We start from the raw sequence: 18401 nt of genomic DNA on the forward strand, positions 1-18401 counted from the left end.
GGAAGCAGAAATAGGGCAGAATAAGCAGAAGTGAAAATAGCAAGAGAAAGGAGAAGCACAGGAAAAAGAAGCAGCAGAGGTGAAATCAGCAGATGATAAAAAATGGGAAGCAGAAATAGGGCAGAATAAGCAGAAGTGAAAATAGCAAGAGGAAAGAGAAGCATAGGGAAAAGAAGCAGCAGAGGTAAAATCAGCAGATGCTAAAAAATGGGAAGCAGAAGTAGGGCAGAGTCAGCAGAAGGAAAAATAGTAACAGAAAGGAGAAGCACAGGAGAAAGGAGAAGCACAGACACAAGAGAAGCAGAGGTAAATCATCAGAAAAGGCGGCAGAACCAGCAGATGCTGGAAGAATGGGGAAGCAGAAGCTGGGACAGAGCCAGCAAAAGTAAAACCAGATGCAGAAAAAAAGAAGCACAGAGAAAAGGAGAAACAGAGGTAAAACTAGCACACTGGAAAAAGGGAAAACAGAAATAGGGCAGTCAGTGGAAGGAAAAATAGCTGCAGAAAGGAGAAGCATAGGAAAAAGGAGAAGCAAATGTGGAATCATCAGTAAAAAGCAGCAGAATCAGCAGAAGCTAAAAAGAAGTAGAAGCCAAATCAGCAGACAGTAAAAAGGGGTGACAGAATCAGCAAAAGGAAAAATAGCAGCAGAAAAAAAAGTATACGTGTATGTAGAATCTACAGAAATAGCAGATGCTAAAAGAATGAGGAATCAGAAGCAAAATCAGCAGCAGAAAGGAGAAGCATAGGAGAAAGGAGAAGCATATGCAGAATTAGTAGGAAAAGCAGAATTAGCAGAAGCTGAAAACAAGGGCAGAGGCAGAATCAACAAAAGGATTAACAAAAGCTGAAAAGGAGTAGCACAGGAAAAAGGAGAAGCATATAAAAATGGGCAAAGGACTTGAATAGACATTTCTCATTGATGGCATACAAATGCTAAAAATAAAAAAAGCATATATCAAGATGACTAATATCACTAAGCAGGAGAACACAAATCAAAACCACAGTAAGATACACATATCACTTCATCCCTATATGTATAACTAATAGAAGAAAAAGGAAAGAAAATAATAAATATTGTTGATGATATAGAGAAATTGGAACATTTTTGCACTGTTCGTGGAAATGTAAAATGGTACAATCACCACAGAAAACAGTATGGCAGCTCCTCAAAAAACTATAAATGATTTTATATAAATATCAAATTGTGAATTCTATTACCATATATAATCCAGCAATGTCACTTCATGGTTTATATTCAAAAGAACTGAAGGCAGGGTCTTGAAGAGATAATTTGCACACTGTTTTTATAGCATTATTATTTATAATGGCAAAGTAGAAAAAACAACCCAAATATCCACTGATAGAAGAGTTTGTTTTTTTTTTTATAGTTTTTGGCCGGGGCTGGGTTTGAACCCACCACCTCCAGCATATGGGACCGACACCCTTCTCCTTTGAGCCACAGGTGCCACCCCACTGATAGAAGAATTAACAAACAAAATATGAGGCTGGGAGGGAGGAACTATTGATTAATGAGCTTTATAATTCTTGGTAAAAACTGAATTCTGATTATTTCAAAAATTGTCCAATTTTCAACAAAAAATTAAAAGGCATGAAAACAAACATGAAACTTTAGCCATTTCACAGGAGAATTAACAGGGAACTGGCCCCAAGGAAGCATAGACATTGGACTTGAAATCAGCTGCCTTTAAGTACATTTACTTAACCCTCATTAGAGGGTTGAAATAGCAGATCTGAGCAGATCTCAGCTTGCATAAAGATAGATCAAGTGAAATTATTCAGTCCAATGAGCAGAAAAAGAGAAAAGAAAAAAGATGAACAGAGCCTGAAGACACCATCAAGCATATCAACATACACGTAACAGGAATCCCAAAAACAGAGAGAAAGAAGTAAAAGAACTATTTGGAGAAATAGTGGCAAAAAAATTCCAAAATTTGCTAAAAAAAAAAAAGACAAAAATCTATATATTTGAGAAGCTCAACAAAGTCCAAGGAAGATAAATGTAAAGAGATCCACACTAAGACACATTGTAACAAAATTTTCAAAGGACAAAGACAATCTTTAAAGCAGCAAAGAGAAGTGACTCATCACATACAAGGGATTCTCAATAAGATTAACAATCCGTTTTTCATCAGAAACCATGGAGTCCAGTAAAAAGCAGAGTAACATTTTTAAAGTGCTAAAGAAAAAAAATTGTCATCCAAAAATGACTGTCAAAACTATTATTTGAGAATTAAGAAGAAATTAAGTTATTCCCAAAAAACAAAGCTGATTGAGTTTGTTGTTCTTAGAAATGCTCTATTTGACATGCAAATGGGAATATTTTAGGCTAAAATAAAAGGACACTAGACAGTAATCTGAATGGTAATTTGGAGATATAAAGAACTCAAGGAATTACAGAGGTAAATATAAGTGCCATTATTATATTTTGTTTTATAATTCTCCTTTCAGGTCTCAGCACCTGTGGCTCAAGTGGCTAAGGCACCAGCCACATACATGGTGGCGGGTTCGAATCCAATCTGGGCCTTCCAAAACAACAATGACGGCTGCAACCAAAAAATAGCCGGGCATTGTGGTGGGCACCTGTGGTCCCAGCTACTTGGAAGGCTGAGGCAGGAGACTCACTTGAGCCCAAGAGTTGGAGGTTGCTGTGAGCTATGATGCCACAGCACTCTACCCAGGGGGATAGCTTGAGGCTCTGTTGTGTTAATGGTACACAACATACAAACATGCATTTTTTGACAGTAACAATGTACAGGGGAGAGATAAGCTTTATAAGAGTATGGCTTTTTTTGTATGCTGCCAAAGCTAAGTTGGCATCAGTTCAAATCTGATTAATCAAGAAGTGTAACAATTATGAACATGTATAAATCAAATAGAGCCCCATAGTACATAAAGGAAACACTGACAGAAATATAAGGAAAAACAGAAGGCTCTACAATAACACTTGGAGACTTCAGTACTCTACTTCTAATATTGAATAGAATATCTGAAAAAAAGATTAATAAGTATATAGGGGACTTGAACAACAGCACAAATCAAAGAGACCTAGCAGACATAGCTAAAACAGTTCCATTTAATATCATATGGATAAACATTTGTTTCAAGTGCATATGGAACGTTCTCTAGGACAAACTATATGTCGGACCACAAAACAAACCTCAATAAATTTTAAAAGACTAAAATCAAAGAAAGTACTTTCACTAATCACAATGAAATGGAATTAGAAATCAAAAACAAATTTCAAGGAAAACTGGAAAACTCACTAATATGTGGAAAGTAAAAAATGCACTCATAAAAAAGCTGGATGAAAGAAGAAATCACAGGGAAAGAAAGTAATAAAGTTTAGAGATAACAAAGTATAAAATGAGAAAACAAAAGAATCAACAAAAGCAAAAACTGGATCTTAGAAAAGATAAAATTGACAAAACTTCATCTACACGAAAAACAAGAAGATGCAAATGAAATAAAAAATTAAAGTGGAGATATTTCTACTGAACTTACAGAAATAAAAAGAATTATAAGAAAAACTGTATCACAACAAATTAAGTGGAAAAATTCCTAGAAACACATAAGAATAAACAAACATTAACAGACCTATAACAAGTAATGAAATTGAATCAGTCACCAAAAATCTCCCAACAAAGAAAAGCCCAGGAACAGATGCTCCACTGGTAAATACTACCAAAAACACTTAGAGAAGTAAATCGAATCCTTCTCATTTTCTTAAAAAAAAGGGGGGGGGAGGAGGGGAACACTTCCTAACTCATTCTAGGTGATCAGTTTTGTCCAAACATACCCATACAAAGACACTATAAAAAAATTAAAACTAGAGACTAATATTCCCTATGAATGTGGCAAAAAATTTCTTAAGAGATCACTACTAAACAAAATCCAATAGCAAATTAAAAGGATTGTAACCATGATCAGACAGGATTTAGTCCAGGAATGCAAGGATTATTCAACATAAGAAAATCAATGTAATACACAATATTAATATGACAAAAAAAGAAACCCCACATAAACATTTCAATTGGCACAGAAAAAGCTTTGCAAATGTACAACAGCCTTTTCTGATAAAAACATTCAGAATACCGAAAATAGAATGAAATTATCTTAACACAGTAAAGGGCACTTGTGAAGAACCCACAATTAATGTCAAATTCACTAGTAGACTGAAAGCTTTTTCTCTACCATGAGGAACAAGGTAGGCTTCCATTTTCACCAGTTTGTACTGGATGTTCTAACCAGAGCAATTAGATAAGAAAAACAAATAAAGGGCATTCATATTGGAAAGGAAGTGGTAAAACTATTTTCAGAAGACATGATGCTGTATATAGAAAAACTAAGAGAGCTAGTAAACGAGTTCAATAACGTTACAGGGCATAAGACCAACATATACAAATTAGTCATGTTTCTATATTCTAGCAGGGAATAAACTGAAGAGGAAATTAAGAAACAATTCCTTTTGTAATAGCACTCAAAAAAATGCAATGCCTGAGGAATAAATTTAACTCTGGTGAAAGACGTAAGTATAAAGTGCTTACAAAAGTATAAAACATTAAAGAGATTAAAGAAGACCTGTTCATGGTTTGGAATGCTTAATATTGGAAGATAACAGTACTACCAAAATGATCTATAGATTCAATGCAAAGACTATCAAAATTCTAAAATTCTTTTTCACAGAAATAGAAAAGTCAATACTCAAATTTATATGGAATTACAAGGTGTCCCAAATAGCCAAAACAATCTTGAAAAAAAATTTGAAAAACTCATACATACTAATTTCAAAACTTACTATAGAGCTACAGTAAAAAAATGTTATGTATTGGGACATATAAGTAGAACTGAGAGTCCAGAAATAAACCCACACAAATAGGGGAAAAGAGTGATTTCTTCAACAAAGTGTTGAGACAACTAAATATCAACACACAAAAGAATGAAGTGGGGCTCCTATCTAACACTACTTACAAAAATCAGCTCAAAACAGATTAATACCCTGAATATAAACAAATCAAACTGTTAGAAGAAAACTTATGGATAAATCATTGACCTTGGATTTGCCAATGGATTATTAGGTATGACACAAAAAACCTGAGCAACAAAAGAAAAACAATAGATAAATTGGACTCTGTCAAAGTTAAAAACTGTACATCAAAGAATATGATCAAGAAAGTTAAAAGACAACCTACAGAGTGGGAGAATCAGCATGTTATAGATAAGAGTCTAGGAACCATAACATACAAAGAACTCTTGCACACAACAATAAAAGGCAATCTAATTTTTAAAAAGTGGGCAAAGGACTTAAGTAATCCTCCAAAGAAGATAGACAAATGACCAACAAGTACATGAAAATATGCTCAACATCATTAGTCAGTACGGAAATGCAAATCAAAACCACATGAGTGTAAACTAATTGTATGTATACTTATATTAGTCCAAAATTAAAAAAAAAAGCCACATGAGACATCACTTCATATCCAGATGGCAATAATAACAATACAATGGAAAAAAAAAATGTCAGCAAGCATATGGTGAAACTGGAATCCTCCATATTGTTGGTGGAAATGTAAAACAATGTAGCCACTGTGGAGAAATAGTTTGGTAATTCTTCAAAAAGTTAAATAGTTATTCCCTTCCAGCAATCCCCTTCCCCCACCACACACACAAACAAATTGAAAACAAGTTTTCAAACAAAAACTCATATACAAATATTCATAGCAGTATCACTTCCATAAGCCAAAAAGTAAAAACAACCCAAATGCCCATAAACTGATGAATAGATAAATAAAATGTGGTATATCCATTCAGTGCAATCGATTATTATCCAACTATAAAAAGGAATGACGTTCATGTTGCTACCACAAGAACATGAATGAACCTTGGAAACATTATTCCAAGTAAAAGAAGCCAACCACAAAAGGTCACATAATGTATGATTCCATTTATATGAAATAAGGAGAAAAAGAAAATAAACAGAGATAGTAGGTTATTGTTTGTTAAGGGCTGGGAGAAATTGGAAATGGGGAGCAACGGTTCAATGAGCTTAAGGTTTCCGTTAGGGTGATGAAAACATTCTGGAAATAGTGGCAATGGCACCAAAAACTGTGAATACACTAAATGTCACTGACCGTGTTCAAATTGTTAAAATGATAAAGTTTATGTTACACATATTTTATCACAATAAAACGTGTACATAGCACAGAAAAGGGATGGAGTTTAATTTCCAAAGCAAAGTGGAAACCACAAGGGAAGTTGATACCATGCAGCCCCTGAAAGAGAGAAATAAACAAGTTTTGGTGCCTGGTATCTTTTTGCTCCTAGCATTCACAAGAATTGAGAATAAAGTTTCTGCCCTTGGAATCCTTGCAATAAATATCTTTGATTCAGGTGAAGTATACCACTTCTTTCTGCAACGAAAAATATACTAAGACAATTGCTCTCTAGTTACTGGCCCCACCATGCCACTGAAACAGCCCTTGCTAAGATTTCTAATGGCCACATAAATGCCAAATTTAAGGGTATTTTTTTTTCAGTCTTCCCATATTCTTCCTCCTAAAAGTGTATCATACAATTCTTGAAAAAATTGCTTCCCTAAGCTTCTGCATTCTTCCTCTGCTGCGTCTTACTGCTCTCCAACTTGCAAACATTACTTATATAGGTTGCTGACTATAAACCTATACTCCTACTCCAGGCCTTTCTCTCATGTTTTAAACCAGAACCATCTAGAAAGTCATCACATTTCCTTGGGACAGCCACCCCCTAAGCTACTTCCTCACCCTTGGCCTTTCATTCCTGCCACCTTAGGAAGGTAAAATTAGTAGCAAGCAAAAGGCCTTAATTCATCCTTTTTATGGCTGAATAGTACTCTGTGGTATACATATGCCACATTAATCTGCTCATGAATTAATGGGAACTTGGGTTGATGCCACACCTTTGCAATTGTGAACTGTGCTGCAATAAACATGCAAGAGCAGGTGTCTTCTTGATATGAAGACTTCTTTTCCTTTAGGTAAATAAATACCTAGCAGTGGGATGCTACATCAAACAGTAGGTCTACTTTTAGTTCTCTTCTGTTGATGTTTCTCTCCCCTCCTAAAAACATTCTTTCACTTTTCAAAACAGATAATGCTCAGTCAGGCTTGGTGGGTCATGCCTAGAATCCTAGCACTCTGGGAGGCCAAGGTGGGTGGATTGCTTGAGACCAGGAGTTCGAGGCCAGCCTGAGCAAGAGTGAGACTCTATTTCTAAAAAAAAATTGAAAAATTACGCAGGCATGTAGTGTGTACCTCTAGTCCCAGCTACCCAGGAGGCTGATGCAGAATTGTTTGAACCTAGGAGTTTGAGGTTGCAGTGAGCTATGATGACACCACTGCACTCTAGGCCAGGTAACAGTGAAATTCTGTCTCAAAAATAAAAAAGAAATTGCTAATGCTCAACACACCTGCCACTCTTCTATGCTGTGCTACCAGTAACTGGGACCTTATTTCTGTTCTATCTTGAGATGTAAGACTGGGAGGTCAGGAAACAATATCAGGAAGTTAAACCATTGCTATTATAAGGAAAATAATTTCTCACAGAAAAAGAAATACATTTATAAATTCACTCATTCATTCAACCATTTATTGAGTGTCTATTAGGTATCAAGCACTGTTCCAACAGTGAAAGCATGTTGAACCAGACAGAAGAGGTCCCTATGCTCATGGAGCTTATACTCTAACAAGAGGACAAATTTAAAAAAAAAAAAAAAAGCAAAATCAGATGTTGCAGCTTCTGTGATAAAAATAAAATGCTGTGAAAGGAGCTAACTTGTTGACTATTCATACAACTCTGCTGATTAAACATACGTGGCAAGTGTCTCCATACAACGTTGGCTGCAAACTGGAGTCTTCAATAGCACACACCAAAGGCAAAAATTGAGTTCTTTCTTTGGGGTCCTTTTTGGTGCATGATTCATAGAACTAGCTTGATGAACTGGCAGACATTATGGTAAATACTTGTTTATAGAATTACATTTCTTGCCTACAAAGGACATGTAAAATTCTGTACTGAAAATCATTAATTCGCAAACAAATTTCTACTTTAAAAACTTTGCCTAGATCAAATGCTTTCAGAATTATATAAAATTTTATTCCAGGTACTTTGATAGAATTCACTACAATGCTCTAGGGAACCAGGAAAGACAATGAATTTCTCCTTTAATATCAGCACCCTGTGTGAAATATGACCATTTTCCAGATGTTTCATTCTTAAGACAATAAGCTCCCCTTTAACAGACCAAAAGAACTTTTGCCATTACCACACTTTACTGTACACTTACATGCTTCTATAGTCACCAGAATTGAGCTGATACACAAATGACAGTCAGAAACGAGGAAAATTTGTAAAATGGAGACTGGGGTTGAAAATCACATGAGTGCTATAACACAATAAATTTGTCACACTTGAAAGGGTAGAGATTCAGTACTAGGTAGCAAAATTTTCCACTATATTCGTGGGGAACTTTTTCTGACAGTAACTGGAATAAGAGGAACTATAGTAAATACTAGCAATGGAGAAAATACTTAATTGTATATATCTTGGGGCAGATATGGAAAGACAGGGAGTCTCAAAGCTCAGGGAGAACAGAGTGACTGGTTCCTTCCTCGGATATCTTTAGCACTGGACGACAGACTTCAAATCTAAACAACAGGAATGATCAGCTCCTTTATTGCAGTGCTTTGTCTTTTACACAAGTATCTTAGGTAAGAAAAAATAATAGTATGTTTTATGAACAATGAATTTGGAACTGAGAAGGCCAATGGTACATGTTAAAAAGATCCAGATGTTTTAAAATCTGGAAACAAAGTTGCTCTAAATCTCTCATCTAGTTGATGACCACAAAGAACCCTGGTATAAATGGCTTATCCGATCATAATACTGATCACACATACTTTGGCTACATAGATGATTGGATCTCAATACCACAATGCATATGTCTCACCTCCACAGTGAAAGCCTGGCAACAAATAGGCTAACAACTGGGAAGTATGTATTCTCCATCACCAGCATGTTCCTTGTGTGGTATCAACATGTCTTTACTTACTCCATCTAGAGTGTTGCTTTACGGCAACTTTGCTTAGAATTATTCAGCACACAAACACACAAAACTGTGTGGCTCAAACTTATAATCCTAGCACTCTGGGTGGCCAAAGCAGGTGAATTGTTTGAGCTTGGGAGCTTATGACCAGCCTGAGTAAGAGCAAGATTCCATCTCTACTAAAAATAGAAAAAACTGGCCCAGTGTCAAGGCATGTACCTATAGTCCCAGCTACTCGGGAGGCTGAGGCAAAAGAATCACTTAAGCCTAAGAATTTGAAGTTGCTATGAGCTATGACATCATAGCACTTTACCCAGGGCACCAGAGTGAGACCGTATTCCAAAACTTAAAAGAAAAAATTAAAAAAAAAACCAAAACTATTATGTGCCAGTCTGTTCTAAGCATTCAAGATAAAACACAGATAGATGTTCTCCCTACCCACTGAGGAAAGGCAGACTTTAAACAAAGAACTACAAATAATTAGAGAACTACAAATAATTATACACATATTAAGTACCATTAAAATATAAGAAAGTATTACATAAGAAATCTAACCTAATCTGAGAACATCGGGGAAACCCCTGTCTTTCCCCACCAAGGAAAGGATGTTTAAATCAAAGTGAGAAAGGTGAGTAGGATCTTTCTAGACAAAGGCCAGAGAAAATACAGCCAGAAACAATTACTGCATGGCCTCTTTGTGGGAACTGAGAGATGCTTAGCCCCATGCTAGAAACTATAATTACAACAGTTGTTGAAAACTATTGATGATTCCCATACATCAGTCAGACACTGAAAGTTGGTTGGGCGTTCTATCTTAAGACCAAATAATTCACCAATATTCAGAGTCATCAAAAACAAAACTATCCCAAGGGTCCCTTAGGAACAGGAAGGCCACCAAGTAGGGTGGCAGCTAGTGGACAAGAAGACCTGAGTGAGGAAGGCAGCCTAGTAGGGGTACAGTCCCATGGGGACAGGAGATTGGTTACATACAGGAGGACTGAACACATGAAAAAACATATTGAAGATAATAAGAGCCAACTTTCTCACTCTCAAAGAAGGGAGTTACAAATATGAAGAGAGAAAGTAGAATGAACCCTGTGGTATTAAATTGGAATTGGAGGTATTAGTGTGAACTCATGGTTTTCATTATATATTGAGCTTGCATACAGAAATAAATACAGACATTAAAGGGGGGGTAGAGAGAGGGGGAAAGTGAGAGGGGGAGGGCAGGGACAGGGAAAGAGGGAAGGGGAGAGACTATTTCCTAGGTCTGTCCACTGAAAGGGCTTGGGAGCAATGATTATCCCAGCAGCAGTGAGACCAGATCCTTGCTTCTAAATACCATTCTCCACTAAAAGATACCTGGGATAGCTGGCTATTACCAGTCCTGAGATCAATACAAGATAAGCCCAGAACATCTTCTTGTGCCATGAAATAAGGAAATACTCAAAGAATGATGGGGCCATGTCAAAAGGACACAAGAGCCAACTTGAAGAGGCTCTTATTTGTCAAATATAGGACAATTTCAAGATTAAAATAATAAATAACTGAACAATAATTAAATAAAATAAGAATTTAGGCGTCTGCACTAATCTAAAGAAGGAAAGAAAGAAAGAAAGGAGAAGAGGAGGAAGTTCTTCCTGACAGGAAAATGCCTACTAAAACCCACAGAAGCAATCATGGATTTTAAAAATTACCTTTGGCAACCATCAGAACAGTAATCAATTCACCCAAGAAATGTTAATGGATGCTGAAAATAGTGGGGAACACAGAATATTCATAAAGTCTCAAAATATATTCACAGAAAGTGTTTACTGATAATAAACTTCACAGTGGAAAAACCTGGACGATATCACCTTACCCAAGAGATGGAACTGTACCTGACCAGGGGAGGGAAAACACACATCATGTCTACCCGAGGGAGGCAGGGAGAAGAACACGGCTCTATTCTGTTACACTCCTGCCAAAAATGAGTGACCTGACTCCCATCGAAAACATCAGGCAAACCCAAATTGAAGAATGTTCTATAAATTACATGGCTTTACTTCTTTTTTTGTCTGGCTCTGTTGCCACCAGGAAGCATGATGACATCATCATAGCTCCCTGCAACCTCAAACTTGTGGGCTCAAGCCATCCTCCTGCCTCAACCTCCTGAGCAGCTAGGACTACCAGCTGCACACCACCACGCCCTTCTAATGTTTTATTTTATTTTATTTTGTCTAGACAGGGTCTCAGCTGAGTTGGTCAGGCTGGTCTCAAACTCCTGGCCATAAGTGATCCTCCCACCTTGGCATCCAGAATGTTACGGTTACAGGTGTGAGCCAACTGTGCCCAGCCCAGCTCTTTATCTTTAAAGTTGTTAAAGTCATGAAAATCAGAAAAGGATTGAGGACTGTTCTAGATTAAAGACTAAAAAGACATAACAATTACATTCAGAAAAACATTCATTTTCGATTAGATTCTTTTTCTATTAAAGACATCATTGAAATAGATAATGACGACAAAAGCTTAAAGAATAATATATCTCTGATACAAAAATGCCAGGGCTATCAGAGAAGGAAGGAAAATGTCAAATGGTGTAGCCAAAAAAATTTAAAAAACAGACAACAATAATATCAACAACAACAAGAACAAGAAAACAATTACATTCAAAACCATGAATTCTTTAAAAACTGAAGGAACTTCATCTAGTTAATATGGTTTCAAATGTAGGCCTGCTTAAAGGAAAGGATGCTATGAAAACCATGATGCTCTTTGGCATTAGTATTAAAGCAAGTATCCAAAGTGAGAAAGCCCTCAACATTAGAAAACAGATTAATATATTCACTATCTCAAATGTGATTGGCTAAAGTAGGGCACACAATGCCAGACCTTGTCCTGGCGTAAGTGTGGATCAGGGATAATGCATTGTAGTTTTTTTACTCTCATGAGTTATTGAAGTTGAAAATAGCACACAGAGGCAATGAAGCCATGTTATCCCTAAAGACTTCTGTCTTCTGCCTACGCCAAGCATGATTTTTATTCTCTAAAACCATTTCTTCCTCAATAGAGTTCACCAAAGTTGTCATCCTTCCTATCCACTGGGCTCTGGTGAGTGACATCTAGACATTTAAACTCAAAAGCTGCTTCAGAAGGGAGTTATTAAAATTCAAATGAGCTGGGCATATTGAAGAAGAAAACACTAGTTTGCATGCACACCTCCGCATTTGGCCATCCCATTTAGCCCCATAGAGCATGGTCTGGTTTTGTTTTTGTAAATGGGCTTTGGAGGCGGAGGTCAGCCTCCCATGGCCCACACTCCTCTGGGGTCATCATTAGTAATGTGTAAGGCTGAATAGACTTTCCTCTGAATCTAGTCAGCAAATCTATCAGGAAGGCAGACCTCTCCCACAACCTGAAAATGCCAAAAATTTGATTAATAATATGGTATTTTTAATACTTCATTTATCTGTTTTAAAACAGTTTTCAGCAAGAATGCACAGAGTAACACTGATCCCAGTTCCACCTGATATTTTAGTCATTGAGCAGAACATTTCCTGTTGTGCCATGATGGCATAATCATAAAAATGTTACATTCAACCAAAAATTTCCCATAAGATTCAGAGAAAATTTATTTCTGCCAAGAAATACAGATCGGGGGAGCCAAAATGACATTTTATTCCCTAACAAGGAAAAAGGGTCTGCTTTTAACTTCACCATAAGAGCTTTTACTTTATCTATCACGGAAATATCTCACATTATCATTTTAAAATTTTACAAGATGTCAATAAGCAATTTAACGAAACATGTATATATAAGTATATTTATATATCCTGGGGTTATTTTGGCCATGAAAATTTCAGATGTTCACTTAGTAAGAATTCAATTTCTTACCAATGAAGGTATCTCTATTACAATATTTACTTTAAGTATAATACTTAATTTAACAACATAAACAATGAAATGTGCATTATATGTAATATATATTTTATATAAATACTTCATATATCACATTCAACAATGACATAATCATATGTCAATTTTTACTGAGGATAAGTAAAAGCAAGTAACAGTAACTATGGGCCCTAGGATAATAGCACAAATTCTAGAATTCTAGAAATTAAAGGTATTTGTCTCCAGGCTATGAAAGTAGTTCATAATCTAGAAGCTCCTGGGGATACTATATGCAGTGGAAAATTGGCAACATGAGCTCTAACTTCCCCTCCAAGGTAAGGTCTTAATTCTTCTCTGACCTTCTTTAATCAAACTGCTTCTTCCAGATTTCTTTTAGTTGTTTGTTTTAATTTATTGACATTTTTTTCTTTCTAAACTTGGGATAGTCTTGCTATAATGCAGGCACTGGTTTTGCCCAGACTGACCTAACCAGCCAGGGAAGAATACACATCAGTGACAGAGTACCACATCCATGAAGCTCAGTCCTAAACCAGGACATGTTCAGTTCTAATCCATTTTTTCCTCACAGCTCTGGAAAGTATATACACTTATGTGTATGATTAAAGAAGATTTACTCAATAACTTTCATGGTATTGTTTTGGCTCCAGTTGAAAACAAAATGCACTCAGTTTCTGTCTTCAAATTGGTTAGGCTCTAGTATAGGTGGCCGCAACACAGAATCACAAAGGGACAAATGTGTGCAGACAAAAAGAACACAAACTAAAAACAGGAATTAGAGCCAGTGATTTCAACAACACAGAGAAGACCTACTTCCAAGACAGGTCCTGGGATACAAACTGCAACCGTTTGTATCGTTGTATCGAACCTCAGATGGTTCTCACTTGAAGACAGGAGAATTAATGTGCACTAACACTTTTAAAATGACCAAATGGAAGATTAAGTTTTGCAGAGCCACCCAAGATCAGAGATAGTAATTCCAAGACAATACACAATGTGTATGTTTACATACCAATTGTTGTAGTTAGCCTCCTGGTCATCTCTACCACAAAGGTGATTTAGCAGAAGAAAACATTCACCCCTTCTGACTAAGACTGTTAGGATCTACAAATACATGCTTAGGGCACGCAAATTAACTTGACATTTAGAAAGAATGATAAAATTCAAGAAATACGCTCACTTGCCTTTTTTTCCTCCTGTAATGAAGAAGCCAATGGCTGCTCCAATAAAACTGCTTTCAGGCAAATAGCTATAGTCAGTAGGAACTGTGGAGACAGAAAAATGATCAAATTAACCGGTGAACTTGGCAGGACTAATGAAGGAAAGATAATGATCTCATGCTGCCATATCAACCTCGAGACAAAACGGAGATGTTTATGCCATTAATCTCAGCACAATACTCTGGCTGCAACTAATTCTATTACATTAAGTGACTGGCCTTGAAGTAATCACTTAAGCTACGCAAGCAAATCTAAAACAGTGACAAACTTAGTAGAGACTGGAAAACAAGCACAGAGGATGAACACTTGACTGAAGTGGTTAAAAATCCTTTCCACATTGTCACATCAATGAGCCCCAATCTAGTGACCTCCTCAGGATCAGCAAGGAGTCTTCTGGGCTTTTAGGCTAAGACCACTGTTGTAGGTGCCACTTCAGGACATACTGAATCAGATATATGAACCATAGAAATTCAACAACCAGTATTAATAGCACCAGTCTCTTACCTAAGGCAGAGACCTCTAAGTGACCAACATGTGCAAATACCCTGATGTGGTTGCTGAACTGGAACAAAGAAGCAGTGACATTTGTGCTAGTTGAGTCCTAAAAGTCTCCTATATCCTTTTCCTCCCAGTCTTCCATAATCATTTCATGAGATGTTTTTTACTGCAATAAATGGCTCAGTTGGAAAATTCCATCAGGAACAAGCAGCTGTACTTTTCCAGACATACAGTCATTTTCTTCAGAAGAACCTGGGTGTAAGATGATTCACCTCTACCTGATTTGACCATATGTGGGCCCAACCAAGTACCCCATAATATAGCAATTAAAAGATAACATGTAAAAGTAAAATCCTGACATTAACATGCTATTTTACCAGAACACTATGAGAACCCTGCCCTTCAAAACTAGTAGTAACCAAGGGTTTCTATATGACCAAGTTTTTTTTTTTTCCTATTTCAATGATAACTTCTAGCTGTATAAGTTCATCATGTTGGGAAGGCTGTAGACCGCGGTCTTATTTCTATAGCTACCGAGTGATTGAAAGGGAACAGCAATTTCAAGGGAAACAGTAATTACAGTGACCCACAGCCATGGTAATGCTATCCGAAGACTAGCTGTCAATGGGCAAGTGAAACTAGGTTTAAATCAGGAACCACTGGTTCCTAAACTTCTCTAGTCAGAGTCCAAGATAGCCAATAGGTCAAAATTCTAAAAGGAGCAAGGAGCAGGCACTAACAATGATGACATCACCAGAAAAATTTCAAATAAAAATGTACATGAAACATGCATTGATTGTAAATCTTTTTTACTGCTTTTATCAATAGGTCAAAACCAGAAAAAGCCTTGTTTTATTAAGATCTGGGGTTTCAATTCTAAGCCCAATAAGGTGTGTATCTTTAAACGTATTTACCCTATTACTGTGTTAAAATCAAGGCCAGAAAAACTCCAGCCATACATGAAGGGGCTTTTAATGAAACATGAATACCATACAAACTAACATTATACTATAGTATTCTAGTACAATAAGAATATGTCTAGTCTAAGCTTCAAGGACCTTGTTCCTAGTTTTTAGATTTGTTACTAACTCTGTATGTAAGTTACATCATCCTCTTGAGCCTTGGGTTCTGCAATTATGAAATATGAGAGTTGGACGGAATGTCTAAACTCTCCATGGGAGACGGAAGAGAGGAGTGAAAAGAGTGTGAGTTTTAGAGGCCAACAGGTCTGAGTTCAAACCACATGTCCACCACTTACTGCCACATGACCCTGGGTAAGTCAGGAAGCCCCTCTGTCTGATATTAGATAGAAATGGTAATACCCACCACTTAGGGTTGTTGCTTTCAATAAAGTACAGAGCTCTGGGTCAGCAAGCCCTTCTTCCATTTCCAGTATTTTAGAACTTTAAACTTACCAGAGGTTCTACTTTGACTTGAGGACAGAGTAGACAGATGAAGATGTCCAAGAAGCCAGATTGCATTTGACTGAAGACCAATGACTCCAGAGACACTGATGACCTATAGGTAAAAAGGTTACAGTTCAGTGATGGTATAAGACCCAAGTTCTGTTCAATAAGAAGGTCACTTGCAGAAAGTCACTAATCTTTTATGTGGTGGTAGTTTTGCTGGTAATGAGAAGTTCTATGACAAGATGCAGTATCAGACATGTAGTACATCATACCTGGGAGGGACTCACTAAGTGTTTGTAGAGTGAGTGAATGAATGAATGAGTCAGTCATGGCAGAAGGTACTATTAGTTTTATCAGGTTTCACTAAGTCAGATTGGTTTCAAAGAAATTTTTAAAAAAAAGGTTTTAAAAAACTCCAAAAAGTGAAAAAGGGGTGATAGCTCCTTAAGACAAAAATACCTTAAAGAATAGGAGACATTTTGTCCTTTTCTGTAAATAAGGCTCTATCACTGCCTTAGCATTCATAATAAGCATTTCTTAAATGCTTAGATTTATCTGAGCTCATTTTTAGATTTTTCTCCCAAGTTACGGCACCTTAACTTTCAGCAGAATTCCTTTTTTGAGCACATTCATATTCATTATATGCAAAAGAGAGCTTCTTCTGTTGAGAGATTTATATTTGCTTTTAAAAGCCTGAAGTACTAAAACTCCTTTATGTGGTAGGTATTATAATCAGCTGCATTTTACAAGAATGAAAACAAGCATGGTAAGTGGAAAGAATAAGATATAAAATTCTATAGACAGTAAGAATACTAACTATGCAAACAAAACAAAAACACTTGAGAAGGAGTACAGCCAAATATTTGAGCAGTTGCTTCAGGTGTGGAGGGCTAGCAGTGATGTTTTTCTAGCTTCCTTCATTCTGCACTCTCAAATTTTGTGCAATAAACATAACTATTTCTTTTTTTTTTAATTAAATCATAGCTGGGTACATTAATGCAATTATGGGGTACAATGTGCTGGTTTTACATACAATTTGAAATACTTTCATCAAACTGGTTAACACAGCCTTCATGGCATTTTCTTAGTTACTGTGTTAAGACATTTATATTCTACACTTAGTAGATTTAACATGTACCCTTGTAAAATAACTATTCCTTTAAAACTAAAAATCTTAAAAGATAAAAACATTTCTTAGCAGATGAATATGTTTATTCTTTGGCCAGGAATAAACAATAATTTACCCTAATATTCTCATTAGTGTATTTGAACCAATGCCTCTTGGTCATTCTATCTAGAGATCTGCCCTGCTCTTTAAGCACCTTCTATTTTTTCTTGTCCTAAGAGCCTGACATTCCTGGCAGGGTCAAGCTTTAATTTTTAAGAAAAACCAATGCCAACTTAAATTAACTTAGAAATGCCAGCTTTCTTTTTGCCAGAGGCAGTGTATGTGTGTCAGTGAATATAGGACTTTACACCACTCTCAAATGCTACCTGGACTCCACAGGAATAACCAGATACTTTCCCATTTTCATAACCAGAGATTTACCATTTTCTAGGTAAAACATTTTGTATCATGTAATAGGAAAAAAAAAGGATTAAAAAGGAAGAATAATATTTGTTTTCCCACCCAAGGATGTTAAATTCATCTTCTCACCTGAGTTAAGGTTCTAATGACTTCGTTAAGTCTGCCTTGGAAATGAGAGGTCTGGATGGCTTCTGACTTCAGCTGAAAGAATAAGGAGAAATACCGCCCCCCAAATAGGTAGATAATTATGTTCCCATAATAATTATGTTCGAAGATGAGTGATCACCTTCGAAGCTATGGAATAATTTATCATCATGTCCTTGTATTTCACACATATAAGCTGCGATTCCTCAGGAACAGGACCCATGCTTTATTTGTCATTGACTTCCTAGCACCTGTTGGGAGGGGTATGGAGCAGTCACTCAGTAAAGTTTTACTTTATAAACAAAAGAGCTCCTTTAGAATTACTCACAAACTTGCACATACATACATCCATGGTGAAAACTTTTTGAAATAAAAGATAGATATACACTTGAACATTACAGAAACAAAATGGAGTTTATTTTGAATGATTTTTGAAATTTCTTATCATTCAATCACCTATTCTGAGGCAGGGGAATTTATGGAAAGTACCTAAGTTGACCAGGTTTATTCCTAATAAACTAAATAAAAGAAGGAATAAATCTCTATAAAAGAAACAATTCTTGATCCAGAGCAAGTTTTCATATAGCAAGGCATCGAAAAGCTCAGTGTAA

The 18401-nt window shown here is 36.4% G+C and overlaps 1 protein-coding gene across 1 annotated transcript in view; it reads right to left on the reverse strand.

Annotated features, from left to right (window-relative positions):
• The window catches only part of FOCAD (focadhesin), a 269998-nt gene that overhangs the window by 22204 nt on the left and 229393 nt on the right, over nt 1-18401 (reverse strand). Inside the window, exons 29-31 of the mRNA XM_023508417.1 lie at nt 17776-17847; nt 16125-16227; nt 14176-14256 (exon numbers count right to left, since the gene is read on the reverse strand). Of these exons, the coding sequence (XP_023364185.1) occupies nt 14176-14256; nt 16125-16227; nt 17776-17847 (256 nt within the window). The remainder of the gene's footprint in view (nt 1-14175; nt 14257-16124; nt 16228-17775; nt 17848-18401) is intronic.

Source organism: Otolemur garnettii, unplaced genomic scaffold (genome assembly GCF_000181295.1).
Source record: "Otolemur garnettii isolate 467f Iridium unplaced genomic scaffold, OtoGar3 scaffold00006, whole genome shotgun sequence".
NCBI classification, from domain to species: Eukaryota; Metazoa; Chordata; class Mammalia; order Primates; family Galagidae; genus Otolemur; species Otolemur garnettii.